Genomic DNA, 18,760 nt, shown 5'->3' with positions numbered 1-18,760 from the left:
TCATTCTTTGGTTTATAAAAGCTAAAACTTTATGCACATACTGTACAGAGGTATACTGTAGAGCCGCATGTTATGATCACTTACTTTGTATGCTGATGGAGGACGTGTTACTATGCAGAGACTTATGTGGTCCTCCTTTATGTTCTAATGTGTAAAAACATGTCACTTTGACCTCAACAGGTAATCTCTGCTCTGCCATAGAGAGCAGCTCAGTTCCTGTCAGTGTCTGCTGACAGGAGATGGACGTAGATTTTCTTCCTTTCATAAAGTGCAAAAAACACTGAGTCACAGAAACAGATGATGGAGTCTGACATTTCACTGTGACTGAGTCTGTTTCTGTGATCATCATTGGATTCACTGTCAGTTCAGGCCGAGGGGCTAAAAAAGGTAAAGATTATTTTTTTAGTTAAATAAGCAAATGTTTCATTTACCTAAAAATAAAATATATTAAGTGAAACTGAACTGAGAGTTTTACTTTTTAAAATGATCAAGTTTAATACACATGAAACATAAATTCCCACAACCCTTAAGTTGAGAGCAGCTTTGTTTTTTGTACTGATACTGTAGACAAACATCCTCACATTAGTGCACTTCAGCAGAATTTACTCACTCTGTATGTTGATGGGTGACATGTTGCTCTCTGGAGATTTCTGTATATAAAAGTAATAACAGGTCACTTCAGCTGTAAGAGGTGAACTTTGACGTGTCCATGACAGAAATTCAGACCCTGTCAGAGTCTGCAGACAAGGAGCTGCTTTATCAGGTTTATGTCCTGAAATGATGAAATAACACTGAGACACAGGAACAGATGATGGAGTCTGACAGTTCACTGTGACTGAGTCTGTGTCTGTGATCATCTGTGGATTCACTGTCAGTTCAGGCCGAGGATCTAAAAAATGTAAACATTTGTAGAGTTAAATAAGCAAATTTTTATTTTATTTAAAATAAAATCTAATAATAGAAACTGTTGTGAGAGGTTTTTTTCTGATGCACATGAAAATTTTCCTCTTAACTCACAGTGTGATCACTTACTTTGTATGCTGATGGAATATCTGTTACTGTGAGGAGACTGGTATTGTCCTCCTTTATGCTCTGAGCTGTAAAAACATGTCACATCCACCTCAGCAGGTGAACTCTGCTGTGTCATAGAGAGGAGCTCAGTTGCTGTCAGTGTCTGCAGACAGGAGATGGATGTAGATTTTCTTCCTCTCATAAAGTACAAAAAACACTGAGTCACAGAAACAGATGATGGAGTCTGACATTTCACTGTGACTGAGTCTGTTTCTGTGATATTCTTTGGGTTCACTGTCAGTTCAGGTCGAGGAGCTAAAAATTTAAAAATTTGTTGAGTTAAAAGAGAAAACATTACATTTATTTGAAAATAAAACTAAAAAAACTACTCTGAAAGTTTTAATCTGATGCACATTTAAACCTCATATTACTGCGTTCGTTGCAGTAGCATTTACTCACTTTGTATTGTGATTGGTGACATGTTACTCACTGGAGATTTATATATATAAATGTAATAACAGGTCATTTCAACTGTTACAGGTGAACTCTGACGTGTCCATGACAGAAATTCAGACCCTGTCAGAGTCTGCAGACAAGGAGCTGTTCTGGCAATTTCATTCCCTGCAATGATGAAATAACACTGAGGCACAGGAACAGATGATGGAGTCTGACAGTTCACTGTGACTGAGTCTGTCTCTGTGATCATCTGTGGGTTTACTGTCAGTTTAGGTGGACGGAGATCTGAAAAATTCAGGTACATGTTAGATTAATTAAGCACATTCGCATCTATATTATATTATTTATATTGTAGATTTATAATAATTACATTTAGATGAATAATTATTGCAAGTACTCAGATAATAACTAATCAACCCCATAATTACAATTGAAACATATTATAAACTGTTCATGTACTTTTGTCACTCACTGTTTATGGTGATGGTGGATGGCTCGCTGTAAGGAGATGGCAGTTTAAAAGTATCAATTTGTACAGTGTAAGAACATCTCACTTCAAGCTCAGCAGGTAAACTCTTATGTGCGATCTTTAGTAGCTCAGTCGCTGTCAGTGTCTGCACACAGGAGGAACCTTTGGACAGTTTTTGGCTTGCAGTGTAGAAATCACACTGAGACACAGAAACAGATGATGGAGTCTGACAGCTCAGTGTGACTGAGTCCGTCTCTGTGATCGCAGGTGGACTCACGCTCAGTATAGGTGGAAGACTGGCTGAAATTACATTTACACAGATGTTATGTTGAATATTTTATATATGCACAAAAAGTATTCATGATGAGCAAAGCTGAGTTACTGTAGAGAAACTCTAGAGACAAAACAGTAAAATTAATAAACCCATACAGTGATAAACACATGAAACTACGACTGACCTTGTGCTTTAATTTCATGAAAGGAATCTGAAGAAGGAAAGAAGAAAACACAAAATAGAATCAACAATAAAAAGATTCAAAATGTAAACTTGTGTTAGAGGTAAACATGCTAACACCTAACAGTAATAATAGGTGAGACTATATTTAGTAATAGGTGACATGAACAATGAATCATAAGAAGTTTAACTTACACATGAGAACGACTAGCAGCAGGAGATCAGCCATGATTAAAAGAACAATGTGAATGTGCAGAACAGACTACAACAGTCTGACTGCTCTGACTCTCATGTGCATTAAATGTTAATTTTAGAACTTGTTTTCAGGAAAACCACAGTTTTCACAGTGTCACACTAACTGGCCACAGTAAGACACACGTCACATACTGAGAACCTGCAAATATACACTTTTTAAACCCTCACACTAAAAGAGACAGACAAGCTGTTATCACCATTTAAAGAAACAAAACAAAACTCAAGCGTTGGTCAGTAAAATGAAAAGTAAGTAAAGAGGATTAGTTGCCAAGCACACTCTTCTCCACGAGTAGGAGCAGAACACACAGCTCACTAGCTGCAAATCAACAGAGCCCTAGAGCTGCTCTTCTTCTTCTTCTTCTTCATCTTCCATTTTAACGGCAGCTTGCACTTCCATAGAAGTTGCATTACTGCCACCCTCTTGTGTTACTTAGACTGCATCTAGCTCTTTAAATCCTCTTAAATAATCCCATACTTCTCAGAAACCAAAGAACCACTTCTTTCCTTTCATGACATCCTAGCCATTCAACCACCTTTTCAAACCTGAGTCCCCCCTCATTCCAGTTTCTACCCTCATCATTCTCCTGTAGTTACGATACCTCCTGCAGTTAATAAATACAAGCTCAATTGTTTCCATAACACCACACCAATTACACAGCCCCTTTAAATGTTTCCCCATCCTAAAAAGAGTGCCATTCAGGTAACAATGCCCTGTTCATAACAATCTCCTCCCTCCTATTCAGTCCTCTATTGCTTTTACTTCTATTGTATTTTGTACCCTATACAATTGTCTCCCTCTAGTTTCATTATCCCACACCATTTTCCATAACTTCTTACTTTCACTCCAAACTATACACTTTCCTTCAGATTTAGATAATGGTATCTGTACCTCTGCGTCTACTCTTTTAATAACTTCCTTAGCCATTCCATCTGCTTTTTCTGGCCCTAGAGCTCACCTTTCTCTGGCCTTTAATACCTTTATTTGCTGATGGGAGTCAGCTGTACCAAAGAAAACGGTGGCACCTAAGGCAGGAGGACAGTAGGACACGCCCACACAGGCAACTTCAGGAGAAGGCCCAGCTCAACAGGAGAAGACCCAGCTCAACAGGAGAAGGCCTGCAGCAGCTTTAACATGACAAAAGTAGTACAAATAATAAATAAATGCCTGTTCACAAAACCTTTAAAACAATAAATTTAAGTGATATAAACTGCTAAGTGATAATGATGTGGACCTCTGGGTAGATACATGTCTCTCCTGGGGCTGTACTAATGTTATCATCAAGTCTCTTTCCATAATGTCTCAAAATTGATTTAGGCCTCTAAATATCGAGAAGCATGACAGACTTGGAGAACAAACAGGCCTCATTCTGCTAAAGTTTTAAACGGATTTTAATATTTGAACTGACAAGTCAACGGGCAGCTCATCTCTGTGACACTTACGAGAATAAATCTGTGTATTTTGTAATCAATATGTAATCAATGGAGTTAAAATATTGACTTCTCAGGATCACACAGATTACAACAAAATGTTAACCAAACCTGCAAAAAACAATGAGCTGCATCTTACTGTAGAAAACATTTTACTTGTAATGAAGGTTTTTAAAACTCAAAAGTGAAAAAGTTTTATTAATATCATTTCGTTTTAAGATATGATAGGACAAGAGTGACAGTCACTTACTTTGTACAGTAATGGAGGTTAGCTTACTGTAGATGAAGAATACCTTGATCAAGTCTGTCCCCAGGAATGGTAAATGGCCTGTATTTATATAGCGCTTTACTAGTCCCTAAGGACCCCAAAGCGCTTTACATATCCAGTCATCCACCCATTCACACACACATTCACACACTGGTGATGACAAGCTACATTGTAGCCACAGCCACCCTGGGGTGCACTGACAGAGGCGAGGCTGCCGGACACTGGCGCCACCGGGCCCTCTGACCACCACCAGTAGGCAACGGGTGAAGTGTCTTGCCCAAGGACACAACGACCAAGACTGTCCAAGCCGGGGCTCGAACCGGCAACCTTCCGATTACAAGGCGAACGCCCAACTCTTGAGCCACGATCGCCCGTATGAAGGTTGTTAAAGCTGTGGTTCTTATTCCAACCTTTAAATAAACAACAACTGACATATTATTGAGGGGTGGCTGTAGCTCAGGTGGCAGAGCAGGTCAGCCACTAATCAGAAGGTGGTTCGATCCCAGGCTGCCTCCTGGCTGCATGCCAAATATCCTTGGGCAAGATACTAACCCCATGTTTGCCTACTGGTGGTGGTCAGAGGGCCCGGTGGCGAATGTGTGTGTGAATGGGTTAATGACTGAATGTAGTGTAAAGCACTTTGGGGTCCTTAGGGACTGAGTAAAGCGCTCTACAAATGCAGGCCATTTACCATTTACCATTACAGCACAAACGTCTGTTGTTAGGGTGGTGTATCAGTATGTAATAATATGGAAGAGGAGCTGAAGAGTTGAAACAATAACTGCAGTTAGGATCACATCTGTGTCTGACCAACATACTGAAAGCATGCTTTGCTTTCACACATTAAGATAATATCAGTACTTTGTGGTAAAGCCGCAGACTCACTTTTGATGATGATGGAGGAAGAGTCACTGTACAAAGAGTTTGACCCTCTCGTTTGGGGTGTGTAAGAACAATTCACTCTCCATGTGGTCTGAGACCGGCCATCTCCAGAAGTTTAGTTGCTGTCTGGTGTGTCGGACAGGAGAACTTTTCTTTTAACATATGTGTCTGAAATAGGTATAGAGTGGTTTTACTGCATATTGTAATATTGTTGTCTGCACACGGAGACTGATATATAAAAATGTACAAACAGACCAGTTTTACTGTAATAGTTGCACCTTTATGTGCAAACAATAGCTTTTCAGATCATTCAACTTCTGCAGACAAGAAAATCGTTTGGCAAGTTGTTGCCTTGAAGTGCAGAAATAACAATCAGATATAGAAACAGATGGTGGAGTCTCACAGTGCAGTATGACTGAGTCTATCTCTGTGATCACCTGTGGTCTCACTTTCAGTTTAGGTGAAAAAAGCCTGAAAAAACGGAAGTTAGGTCTTTCTCAGAGTCAGCATAGAGGTGTAAATGATTCAAGTCCATCTATAGACTATAATTGCAGTATATATATATATATGAAGTTCATGGCAGTACAGTTACTTACTGTTTATAGCAATAGTAGATGGGTCATAAAGTAGATGGGACATAAAAAGAAAAGTATCAAGTTTTGTAACATAAGCACACCAAACTTCAGCTTCAACAGGTAAAATCTTTCTAACCATCTCCAACAACACAGTCCCTGTTAGTGTCTGCACACAGGAGGAGCCTGTAGACACTTGGCTTGCAATGTAGAAATTACACTGACAGAGCTTCACAGCTCAATATGACTGAGGCTGTCACTGTGATCAAGGATTTACTCAAAGTCAGTTTTGGTGGAGGAAAGGCTGCTAACATCACCACATCAGGCAGGTGACCATGAAAGTAAATACTCGGTTTTCTGACTAACTTCGTTTTGATATCATCAACAAAAATCTGCTGGAGAGAGAATTTATTAAAAACGAAATGTTAAAAGATTGCAACTCCCACTAAGTGTAATTCTGTCAGTCTACGTAAAATACTGTAATTACATAAACATTTAATATTTTATAAAAATCAACATTAAATATGGATTGAGTTAAACATAAAACCAAGTCGAATATAAAGCAATGATAACAAACTGAAGTTAGAGGTGAGGATGGCAAATAGCAAATGTCCAACCGTGATGAAGCTGAATACTGAGATATGAAAACTACACCTGTCTGAGTATAAGGAAATGTGGTTTTGAGACACGATATACTTGCTATCAGGAAACCACAGGCAGCATCAGAAAACATCATATTTAACAGGCTACAGAAATACATATAGGCACTGTTTCCATTGTCTACATGCTGACTTAATTTAATTTTTATGGCCTTGTGTTGTGTTTTGTTATGTTCGAAATTACGTTATCAATGAAATATTTTTTTATATCTTTTAAAAATAAAACATTTCAGCATTCACCAGTGAAAACTTGCCATAGTCTTTGAGTTTTCTCTTTTGGGTTCTTGGTCAATGCATTGAGTTTGTGTTTTTGTATGGGTGAACATTTTTTTTAATGCTTGAAATGTAAATGTTTGTGTTTGTTGAATCTTTTGAATCCTGATTTGATTTTTCTTTTTAAATTCTTGCAGTTGATTTTTAATTTTGTGGAGTCATTGATATCGGGTTTTTATATCAGCAACGCTTTTTCTTTTTGGATTAGGTTGCTGTTCTTCTGCAGATATAATAGTAATCATCAGCAATATACATAAGCTTGATTTATAATGAACTTACATAACTGAAACCAGTGGAGACAATAAACATACTGGACATTCATCCCCAACCCGTTCTCACTCCCAAAGCGTAACATTTTACGCTAGGTGACAAATCGTCACCATATTACGTTTTCGGCTACCCACCACGTTCCTAAATGACGACCTCAGAAAAAGAGGAAATATGAGAACCGTCTGGACTGAACCTACACATGTTCGCTCTTTTTCTTCAAATCGCTTAGAAACACGCTATTTAACATCATTAAAGTCCTGGTTAAGGTCAGGAATAAGGTTATGGTCAGGGCTAGGGATAAGGTTAGGTTTAGGGCTGGAATACAGGGCTGGAACGTCTATTACCGCGGGAGCGTCATTGCACTGGATTCCAGCCATAACCCGCCGCGTACCATAAGAACGCCGAAGGTCTCCTTTCGCGTTCCTCAGGAACGCCGCGGGACGTGACAAAACGTCGACATGTTACGCCTCGGGAGTGAGAACGCTCTGTCATCCCATATACATGATATAAAACAAAAAGCATTCATTTTGTTTTCTTTGTTCTTTTTCAACGACCAGGCCACAACCAGGCTCCACCATCAGCCAGCAGGCCCAGTCGGCAGGACCAGCCACCAGGCCAGGACCAGGTTTCCACCTTAGCTTCCAGGCAGAGCAACCCCATATGGAAAAGCAATAGTAAAAACTTATAAAAGACTTGCATAAGATGTGACTTCATATAGCGAGTCATATAAGGCTTATATGATTTACTCATAAAAGTGGCCACTTTCTCATTACTTTCATATATTTTTTTAGTAAGTATCCAAAACATACAAGTTTCATTTATATAATTTTTAAAGGGATCTTATATCTGTTTTCACTCTTGTATGCTTTTCATACAAGTTTTACACAAGACAGATATCATCATCCCATCATCATCATGATGTGACTGGGAAGGACCAAAAACCTGAATAGAAGCTGTGTCCCAGCTCAGTAGAGCCGGCAAGAACACTCCCAGCACTCAGGTTAAACGTGATATATAGGTCACTTGGATAACTTCAAGATTTTATTTTTTGTTTTTTTTTTCAGTGTTTTATTTGTTCCTGAGTAAATCGGTTTGGCTGAGATAAAGTTTTCACAAAGCTGAATAAACCTCAAACAGAAAATTCAATACTCTAGGAACAACAAGTAGGCCTGCATTGCGAGCGCGAAGTGCTCTAATAGGGTGATATGGCACAATAAGGTCATTAAGATAATATGGGGCTTGATTATTTAAGACCTTGTATGTGAGGAGCAGGATTTTGAATTCAATTCTGGATTTAACAGGAAGCCAATAAAGGGAAGCCAATACAGGAGAAATATGCTCTCTCTTTCTAGTCCCTGTCAGGACTCTTGCTGCAGCATTTTGGATTAACTGAAGGCTTTTCAGGGGGTTGTTAGGACATCCTGATAATAATGAATTACAGTAGTCCAGCCTAGAAGTAATAAATGCATGAACTAGTTTTTCAGCATCACTCTGAGACAGGATATTTCTAATTTTAGAGACGTTGCGCAAATGGAAGAAAGCAGTCCTACATATTTGTTCAATATGTGCATTGAAGGACATATCCTGGGTTCCTAACAGTGTTACTGGAGGCCAAGGTAATGCCGTCCAGAGTAAGAATCTGGCTTGATACCATATTTCTAAGATTTTAGTAAGCAAGGAGCAGACATCAGAGTTTATTAAACTCCACCAAATCTGAAGGCTCGACCGTCCCATTTCAGTCTCGCACTTCCGGCCTTCTCGGTCTTCAAAGGACCCGGCCCACATAGACCGCGAAGGCTGGGTCCTCCGAAGGATGCGGCCTAGAAATTGGGACAGAGCTAATAATTGTAGAAAACATGGACAACCTAATAGCTTGCAATGAAGCCAAAACGTCTCTCTCGCCCCCTGGTGTCTGGCTGCAGTACAGGTTATAAACCCCGCCTCCTCTGTTAGTAGATGGGACTGGGGTCAGACTAAAATTCTAATTCTGAAAAAAAAAAAAAAATTCTCCTCAAATAAATTTTTCCCAAAGACGCTTTCTTTCATTATCAGTGGTTCTCATCACGTTGATTTGTGTTCAGTGGGTCTCCTTTCTCATATGTTTGATTCTAATAATAATAATAATAATAATAATAATGGATTGGATTTATATAGTGCTTTTCAAGGCACCCAAAGCGCTTTACAATGCCACTATTCATTCACTCTCGCATTCACACACTGGTGGAGGCAAGCTACGGTTGTAGCTACAGCTGCCCTGGGGCAGACTGACAGAAGCGAGGCTGCCATATTGCGCCATCGGCCCTCTGGTTATCATCAGTAGGCGGTAGGGTAAAGTGTCTTGCCCAAGGACACAACGACCAGGACCTCAACTGAGGTTCCTGAGTGTGTAGGGATAGAGAAGGATCAGCTTTATTTCAGATTTGAGGGATAAACTTTATATTTCACAGTTTGTGATGATAAATTTCTCTTTCTGATTACATGACCTGCCCTCAGATTTAGGCATCAGCACCACCCGGTGACAACAGACAAATCATCACATATCTTCACTCTTTGTAATAAAGTTAACTGATGAAAACAGTACAAAGGTTAAAGTACTGTTGAAGTACACCGACAGGTTCTTTTGATGGTAGAGATCAAGCGGAGACAAGAACTTCATTTCACACTCTTTATTTTCCAAGCATTTAGGGAACAGATATATCTGGAGACCAAACAGCTAAGTGCTCTCCATGGGCAAGGTCTGGCTAGACATTGCCCATGTATAGGTTCGTGGGAGCTGACCTCTGTGACACAACTCCTAGTACTTCTCACTACCGTCCTCCAGAAAGTGATATTAGGCCCCATTATGTCAAACTGAGTGATTTATGACCCCCCTCATAAAAATGACCCCAGTAAGTAATAAAAATATGATATTCATAAAATTATGACATTCATGAAATTATGATATTCATCAAATTATGGTAGTTCATAACTCATTAATTTTTTCCAAAAAAATAAATTATTTTACTATTAAAAAAATTTTATATCAAAAAATAGCATTCTTTAATTTTAAGCCATTAAAAAGTTTTTACTTTTTTTATGCTTAAAAACGCGCACCCCAAACCTGTGTGTCCATGCGTGCCCGCGCGCGCCAGTGTCTGGGCCCGTGTGTGTGTGTGTGTGTGTGTGTGTGTGTGTGAAAATGTCTTAAACCAGAGTAAAAGTGCTTAGTTAAACTTGTGCTTTTGTAACGTTCAGTATGGCGGGAGATACAGGTTGCATGCCTCGTTGGAAAACTTTATTTCAATTTATTTGCATTTGTTTAATCCGAACAAGGAGATTTAGAATCAAAGTCTGAGTCGTAAAAAACTCTTGTGATCCCCGAAAAACTATACCCCAAGCATAAGCGCACCACGGCTCCCAGCAAAAACCTCTTGAAAAACCCTCCGTTTTTCTCCAAAAAACGCACAACAACAAAAAACCCCTAGAATAACTCGATAAGCACTCCCACTCTATTCCCAAAACCCTTAAAAAATCCTTAGTCTTTTTTCTCAAATTCAGCGCACCGCGGCTCCCACCCAAACCTTAGGTAAACAAGCAGGAAACCTCCTGAAAAAACCATCCGGCTTCTCCTGAACTCACCACTCCTAAACCCTTAGTCATTTTTTCTTCAAACGATCCCTCTTCCTCACATCCAGCGCACAGAGAAAAGCGTCTGTCCTACTAAATATATAATACTTAAATATATAACTTGACTACATATAATGTAATAGTAGTAATATACCTGCACTTTTTTTGCACCCCCCCCCCACACACACACACACTTCAGTTCAGGGGTCATATGAGTTCACAAGTGTTTAATAGCGTTTTATTTAATGAAACCATTATGTGTTTTAATTAAACTCTTTTTAAAGGATTGTATAGGTCTCAGAGCTCTGTTATTTTGACATAGATGATTTAATTTAACTTGTTTAGGGGTATTTTAACTAGTTTGGAGCATTTTGATTTTTCTTTAGTGCTCTGAAACACACAGAGGCTAATAGTTTCAAACAGTGTGCCACAAATAACAGGTATCCCTTTAGAAATAAACAGTGATACTTCTAAAAACCTTGTATTCCCACACAGCATTTAATTTAACTAGTTTAGGAAGATTTCACTTTTCTAATAGTTTCACAGGCTAATAGTTTTTAAACAGAATACCACAAACAACATGTATCCCTTTAGAAATAAACTGTGATACTTTTAAAAGCACATAGTCACACATAGTCACACTAGCACTGTATCAACCCCCAACGTTCCTTTAATGCAACTAGCCCTATAATTATCTACTAGTCACAAACACACTGCAACAGTAAGACTTGTTGATTACACATAGATGATTTAACTACTTTAGGAGCATTTTACTTTTTCTTTAGCGCTCCGAAAAGACACAGAGGCTAATAGTTTTAAATAGAGCACCACAAACAACACGTATTCCTTTAGAAATAAACTTTTCTTGTGTTACTTCTAAAAACTACAGATTCTTAACTCTGCAACAGTTAGACTCGATGATTACACATAGGGGGTTACAGTTAGGCCCCCAACAGTCAGCAAAAGAAGTCATAAAACAATAAAAGAGGCTCCCTTATCAAGAGCATCCCAGCACTCTCACATCCCAACTGTAGTTTCCACCATGTTTCTTTACAAACAGTTCCATTATCTTATCTTATCATGTCAGAGGTCAACTGAAACCATGTTCAACCCCGGGGGGGTAATGACACATCCTAGGGACCTCTATAGTTTCACCACATTTTCTTACACCCCACACCTTTATCTCTACAGGCAGACAATTACACTTCCTACTGACTAACCGAACCACCATAGGCTTTCCTCCTTTCTTCTTTACATCCTACTCTTTTAATCTTATCTCATGTCAGAGGGATCAACTGAAACTAGCCCCACCTATATAAAAACATCCTAACCAGACACCCTGTATTTTTCCTCACTACTTCATATTGGCACTAGCGAGCACAGCACTTTGTTCATCAGCACGGTCAACAAAACTAACAGCGTTCTTTTTTTAACATGGACTTCATATCTGGTAAGTAAAACAAAACTATTATTGTATTTTTAAATTTATACCGCAGTATATCATAGTGTGTTCAATCTGTTTTCTTTTCTAAAACAAAAGCCTGATTTTTAGGAGCTCGGCACAACGGGACAGCATACATTTCACATACACAAGGTTCGTGTTTCTTCTTCTTCTTTTTTTAAAAAAAAAAAACAGTCACCCGCTCACACAAAACAGTTTATGTCTCGTTGTTTAGAACCAATCATACCTGTTTTCTCATATAGTAACATTTAAAATGTATATTTCTCTCTCTTTTTACAGGATCACAGGCCTATATAGGTCAAACTACACCTCTAAAAAACACAAGGTAAATACAGTGTTACACATGTTTTAAATATAAGTGTGTTTTGTTTAAACCGTGTATTAACTGTGCTTATACCCCCGGCACAGGGTCAATAAGTTGACCACAAAAACCCACAGAAGCGGATGCAATAAGACCAAGCCTTACGTTAGGTATGTATACAAGTCTCTGTATACATATACATGACAACCAATTTAAAGGGAAAAAAAAGGTTTAAATATTTACAAATGTTCTAATACATCAGATCTGAGACAGAGTACCCAGCGTGTCAAGAACCGGGGCCATCTGGAATAACACAGAACAAAGTGTGAGTATAGTCATAAATAAATCAAAAGAGCCAAACATATCCTGTTTTTGAAATGATACACTATATATATATACTGTATAACACACCCAGCACGCCCCTGCGTGCGGTTTATCCTTCAAGCTCGGGTCCTCTACCAGAGGCCTGGGAGCTTGAGGGTCCTGCGCAGTATCTTAGCTGTTCCCAGCTAAGATACTGCGCAGGACAGAGTTCTCCGATGTTGTTCCCGGGATCTGCTGGAGCCACTCGCCTAGCTTGGGAGTCACCGCACCTAGTGCTTCGATTACCACGGGGACCACCGTTACCTTCACCCTCCACATCCTCTCGAGCTCTTCTCTGAGCCCTTGGTATTTCTCCAGCTTCTCGTGTTCCTTCTTCCTGATATTGCTGTCATTCGGAACCGCTACATCGATCACTACGGCCGTCTTCTTCTGTTTGTCTACCACCACTATGTCCGGTTGGTTAGCCACCACCATTTTGTCCGTCTGTATCTGGAAGTCCCACAGGATCTTAGCTCGGTCATTCTCCTCCACCCTTGGGGGCATCTCCCATTTTGACCTCGGGACTTCCAGATTATACTCGGCACAGATGTTCCTGTACACTATGCCGGCCACTTGGTTATGGCGTTCCATGTATGCCTTGCCTGCTAGCATCTTGCACCCTGCTGTTATGTGCTGGATTGTCTATGGGGCATCTTTACACAGCCTGCACCTGGGGTCTTGCCTGGTGTGATAGACCCCAGCCTCTATGGATCTTGTACTCAGTGCTTGTTCTTGTGCTGCCATGATTAGTGCCTCTGTGCTGTCTTTCAGTCCGGCTTTGTCCAGCCACTGGTAGGATTTCTGGATATCAGCCACCTCCTCTATCTGCCGGTGGTACATACCGTGCAGGGGCCTGTCCTTCTATGATGGTTCCTCGTCTCCCTCCTCTTTCTTGGGTTTCTGCTGCCTGAGGTATTCACTGAGCACTCGGTCAGTTGGGGCCATCTTCCCAATGTATTCTTGGATGTTCGTTGTCTCATCCTGGACTGTGGTGCTGACACTCACCAGTCCCCGGCCCCCTTCCTTCCGCTTAGCGTACAGACTCAGGGTGCTGGACTTGGGGTGAAACCCTCCATGCATGATAAGGAGCTTTCTTGTCTTTATGTCAGTGGCTTCTATCTACTCCTTTGGCCAGCCTATTACCCCAGCAGGGTACCTGATCACGGGCAGGGCGTACGTGTTGATGGCCCGGATCTTGTTCTTACCGTTCAGCTGACTCCTCAGGACTTGCCTGACCCTCTGCAGGTACTTGGTGGTTGCAGCCTTTCTAGCGGCCTCTTCATGGTTCCCATTCGCCTGCGGGATCCCCAGGTACTTTTAACTGTACTCTATGTCTGCAATGTTGCCTTCTGGTAGTTCAATCCCTTCAGTTCTGACTACCTTCCCTCTCTTTGTTACCATCCGACTACACTTCTCCAGTCCGAACGACATTCCAATGTCATTGCTGTATAGCCTGGTAGTGTGGATCAGTGAATTGATGTCTTGTTCACTCTTGGCATACAGCTTCATGTCATCCATGTATATATATATATATATATATATATATATATATATATATATAAAATGTTTTTAACACACGTATATTTCCACAGCAATCACACAACCCCTTCCCACTATGGACCCCATGAAGACCCCTTGATGCTTTTAGAATATTTACGCGATGTTGTACTCCCAGAACAACAACAACAAGAAAAACCACAACCTTTGTGCAACAACGGAGACTCGGAACCCCATTCTTCATCGCCGAACCATGCATAACCGTGAGTGAGTGTCTGCCTAATGATTTCAGTGATGTTTTTGAGTACAGTCTATCAGATTTCAATATAGTTGATATACCCACCACACCAGATTGTCTCAGAAACAATTGTCCTCTCTTTCTCTCTTCCTTCTCTCCAGATTGAGTAGTGTGGGCTTGCGGGCCTCATTGCTGCTACCAGTGAGTAGGTTGGTCCTGTAGGCCGCAGAAGTGTGTTTATTTTATTTTATTTGGGGTTTTTTTCTCTGTCTTGTTTGTTTCTTCTTCCGTCTCCTTAGTCACATTGCTGCCTTCTTATATATGTTCCCTGCTTGTAATGAAACATGCTGGTCGTTATTCACTTCGTCCGCATGGTTACTTGTTGCTTTCTGTTCCATTTGCCCGAACTGAACTTGGTAAAAGAGCTTTTGTCCATTTAGCACCCTTGGCTTGGAACAAACTGCAGAAGGAATGGAAAATGACTGAATTCATTTCATTAAGTGCTTTTAAATCTAAACTACGAATCCTTGAGGCCAAGTCCATAACATGCAACTGTTTCAATTAGATTGATTGTCATTTTAACTGACTTTTTTATTTTTATTTGAATTTTATTGAATTTTATTTTATTTTATTTGTATTCTTTCACTTATTGTTGCATGTGTGTTGTTGCTGCCTGTGTGTGAGTAATTTCTGTAACTGTGAGACACCTGCTGCTGCCTATCTTGGCCAGGTCTCCCTTGAAAAAGAGGTTTTTAATCTCAATGGGATCTTCCTGGTTAAATAAAGGGTAATAAATAATAAATAAATAAAATAAATAAGGCCAGGTCTCTGATAGAGCGGTGTTGCCATCTTTTTGTGTTGAAACTGTTTATAATAAACACTTATTATTTACCATACTGCTGTGTCATATCTTCCTTTTTCTATTAAGGATTTAAGCAGTGATTCAAACTCCTTTAGTGGAAAATGCTGGAGAATCCTGCAGTCAAGCTATAAACAACCTGATGGATGGATGGATAATTTCAGTTCACTAGCCAATCGGGCTTTGGGCAACAGTGTTTTAGAGAGTTAGCAGCTGGTCGTGTTTTTATGTAAACACAGACACAATACACAATGATGAATTAAGCACTTGCTTATACCTTACTAAAACTGTTCCTTAATAATGCTTAATACTGTGACATTAGTATACAATGCTGTCCAGAGGGCCGAAACAAAAAAAAAAACAAATCAGGAGGAGGCTCAGTAGCAATAGAAGTTCAGCCATAATAAACTTGATGATTTGAATATACAAAGCAAACTAAAAGTCCTTTGACTTTCACTTACATTAGATTTAATTTTCAGAACTCAATTCCCAGAGAGCCAGAAGTAAACACCAAGTGGCCACAATAAAACAAACATTAGACCTTTGCTGTGACAGACTTTTTGAAAACCTCAACCTATTTAACTATAATATATTTAGACTGTGCCCAACTCTGCCCCAGTGTTGACTAACAGCTACAGAGCGATTTACCAGTGTATTCATAACAACACACTTTAGCAATAGTGAAGTATTAGTAAAACTTAATTCAAAAGAAAGTAAATAAGCATTTTTTTAACCAATGTATCAAAGTTTTTCTCTCTGGTCTCTCTGGCAACTGTTTCATAGCCAAACTGTCACACAACAGAACATTTTACAATAAAAATTAAACATTCAAATTCAAAAAATATATTTTTCTCTTAGGTCATTGTGGGACATTTAATGCACTGTAAACACCATCAGTACAGGGACAAGTAAGTGTTCAGCTAAGTTACATTTAAATATAATAACATTTTGAAAACTAGCCAAATGTTTTGGTTATGTTTTTGTAAGATCCAAAATTATTCACATAAAACATGAAACTTCAGATGCACAGGTGAAATATATAATGTGCAAAAATAGTCAAAGTAAACAGCGGATATAGTGGTGACAGAAAAGCATAGTGACTGACCTTGTGCTTTGATGTCATGAAAAGAATCTGTTGAGGAAATTTAAAAAGAGAAAAATATGCAATGATAATAAAACTTAAAGTACAAACTAGCAACAAATAACTCAGATATAAATGGAATAGCCAACATCAAGTTATATCCAATTTGAAAAAAATTTACTTACACACAAGCATGACTAGCAGCAGAAGTTCAGCCATGATAAAAAGTGAGTGTACAGAACAGACTACAGCAGTCTCTCTGATGAATCTGATTTTCACCTGCCTTACATGACATGTGAGAACTCACTTTCAGGAAAACCACAGGATCACAGGATCAAAAGTTTATCACACAAACTGGTCACAGTAAGACCCACTTCACATAGACCTGTGTTGATAGACTGAAAGCCTCAACCCATTTAACTATGATATATTTAGATAAACTCTATCCCTGTGTTGGCTAACACACACATGGTTTATGTGTATTCATTTCTGTTGGGTCACACTTTATTAAAAACAACACACTATTGAGCATTGGTTTATTCTTGATTAATAAGCTCATACAGAACTAATAAATGACAGCATTTTTATAATTTATAAATGATGGATTAACTATTTCAGAATAAAGTATTACATCAAGAACTAATACATTGTTTAGGAACTGTTTCCAAAGTCTATCTATGTTAATGATTTAAGTGTTTAGATTCACATTTACACATATGCGTGCGTTAATAGAAGTTTCTAAACATGAGTATTTATTTTATGATGTCATTTATGGTTAATTCAAGCAGTTTCTTGTTGTTAGTTCAGTGTTTTGTGTGACCTCATTGTGACATTAAAAAAACACAATAATTGCAAAATTTAATTTGTAGTTCTAAATATATAAGTGAGTGTTTTTTACTCACTTATGTCCTTCCACAATGTTATTTCTCTCCCCTACAATGTCTGTTACAATTATATAAGCATGACCAATTATGCAAATTAGGCGATGATGCCATTTAGCAACTTCTAGCAACTTTTAGAACAGCCAATAGCGATTTTCCTTAGTGAGGAGTTGGCACCATTGCCTCAGGATAAGGAGGTTTGGTGTGAATCAGGTTCATGGGTGGCTTGGCATCTCCTTCATTGTGGAGAATCCCAAAGAAAAAATTTCAATGGAGTCTCAAAAGTTTTATCATTTCACAGGCTCACCTGTTCTTAATGTTCTTTTGTATGTAATTTCATGTACATTTCAGTCATTATGCAAATGTAGTCTTTATAAGGGTGGAGAAACCTGCAGACAGCTGAGACTAAAGAAGTCATTTGGATGATTAACGAAACGTTTCTCCCACTGAAAGCGTTACGTCCAGATAAACAGAATCAACTTTTGGGGTTTTAAAGGATGAATTAAGTGTTTATTATCGTTACATGACAAATTTAGATCCAAAATTCATGTTACTTTTTCACAACATGCTTGGCGTGCAATGGCCTTTATATTAACATGAGAAAAAAGTAACCTGGCATCCAAAGCTCAAAAAAGTGATTATTAATTTTTAAAATTTCCAAGTCATTAAACCTTTAAAACAACCCAAAAGAGCAGTAAATGGAATGTGAAGTCAAGTTCACCCATCAATATTGAAATATAGAGTCTGCCATACCAACGCATCAACAGAGAACACAGCTATAAGGCTATTTAGCGCTAGCTTAACACAGCTAAACTCCCCAAGAAGGGTTTCAATGTAATTATTCCTTACATAAATGTTCCTGAATCTCCTCTTTGAGTGTGTACAACTCATGTCTCATGCTATATTTATCCCCATCCAGCACCATTTGTTAAAACCGAATGGACAGCGGCCCTCTCTTTTACTTTGTTTCCATGTTATATTCATTTGTATAAATGTCATGCTAAAGAGGCGTAATGCTTTATAACAGATGAAGTATTTATTAATATCATACTAATGCTTAATATTATGTAGTTTGAAGTATTATTTTGCTATCATGTTTTTTATAATAGATTTATAACATCTACATCAAAATCTCCATAATTCACAGACTTTGAGTGTTTTTGAAGAGACTTGCTATTATATTGGCCTGAGTACATTATTAGTGAACTTTTGCTGGTGCATAGCTATTGAAACCTGTTAGACAAAGATCCCAAAAGTGTAATGGCTGTAGCTTTATATAGAAATGCAAGGGTGGTATTATTTTTAAACCCAGTGGCATCACATCAGAGCAAGCAAGGCAAGCATTGCTTGTCTAACAAAACAGAAAACAGACATCAATTTAAACAACCAACAGCTCTACTTTTATCTTAAAAAGCTTTCTGTGATAAATCTTCTCTTACGCATGTTTGCATCCATCCACATCACTGCCATCTTGT

General features: G+C 38.8%; 1 protein-coding gene across 1 annotated transcript; it reads right to left on the bottom strand.

Moving 5' to 3' along the window:
• Positions 1–76: 76 nt before the first annotated feature.
• On the bottom strand, positions 77–1,771 carry LOC146632277 (uncharacterized). Its single transcript, XM_085354859.1, has 4 exons — positions 1,471–1,771; positions 1,033–1,326; positions 611–889; positions 77–378 (listed from the first exon to the last, which is right to left on the bottom strand). The coding sequence occupies exons 1-4, from the start codon at positions 1,769–1,771 to the stop codon at positions 77–79; spliced, it is 1,176 nt and encodes a 391-aa protein (XP_085210985.1).
• Between the last annotated feature and the right edge of the window lie 16,989 nt (positions 1,772–18,760).

The sequence above is a fragment of the Diplotaxodon limnothrissa genome, linkage group LG5, assembly GCF_057381915.1.
Source record: "Diplotaxodon limnothrissa isolate DT_005_m linkage group LG5, D_limnothrissa_male_GT1.1, whole genome shotgun sequence".
NCBI classification, from domain to species: Eukaryota; Metazoa; Chordata; class Actinopteri; order Cichliformes; family Cichlidae; genus Diplotaxodon; species Diplotaxodon limnothrissa.
This window is presented reverse-complemented; position numbering and strand designations above follow the sequence as displayed.

What these genes read in the sequence shown, in the direction of transcription:
- LOC146632277 (XM_085354859.1), bottom strand. Translation starts at nt 1,771, where the DNA reads ATGTACCTGAATTTTTCAGATCTCCGTCCACCTAAACTGACAGTAAAC. An exon ending in ATATTCCATCAGCATACAAA is followed by an intron (nt 890 to 1,032) that starts GTAAGTGATCAC and finishes TACATTTTTTAG; the next exon opens with ATCCTCGGCCTGAACTGACA. An exon ending in GTCACCCATCAACATACAGA is followed by an intron (nt 379 to 610) that starts GTGAGTAAATTC and finishes TACCTTTTTTAG; the next exon opens with CCCCTCGGCCTGAACTGACA.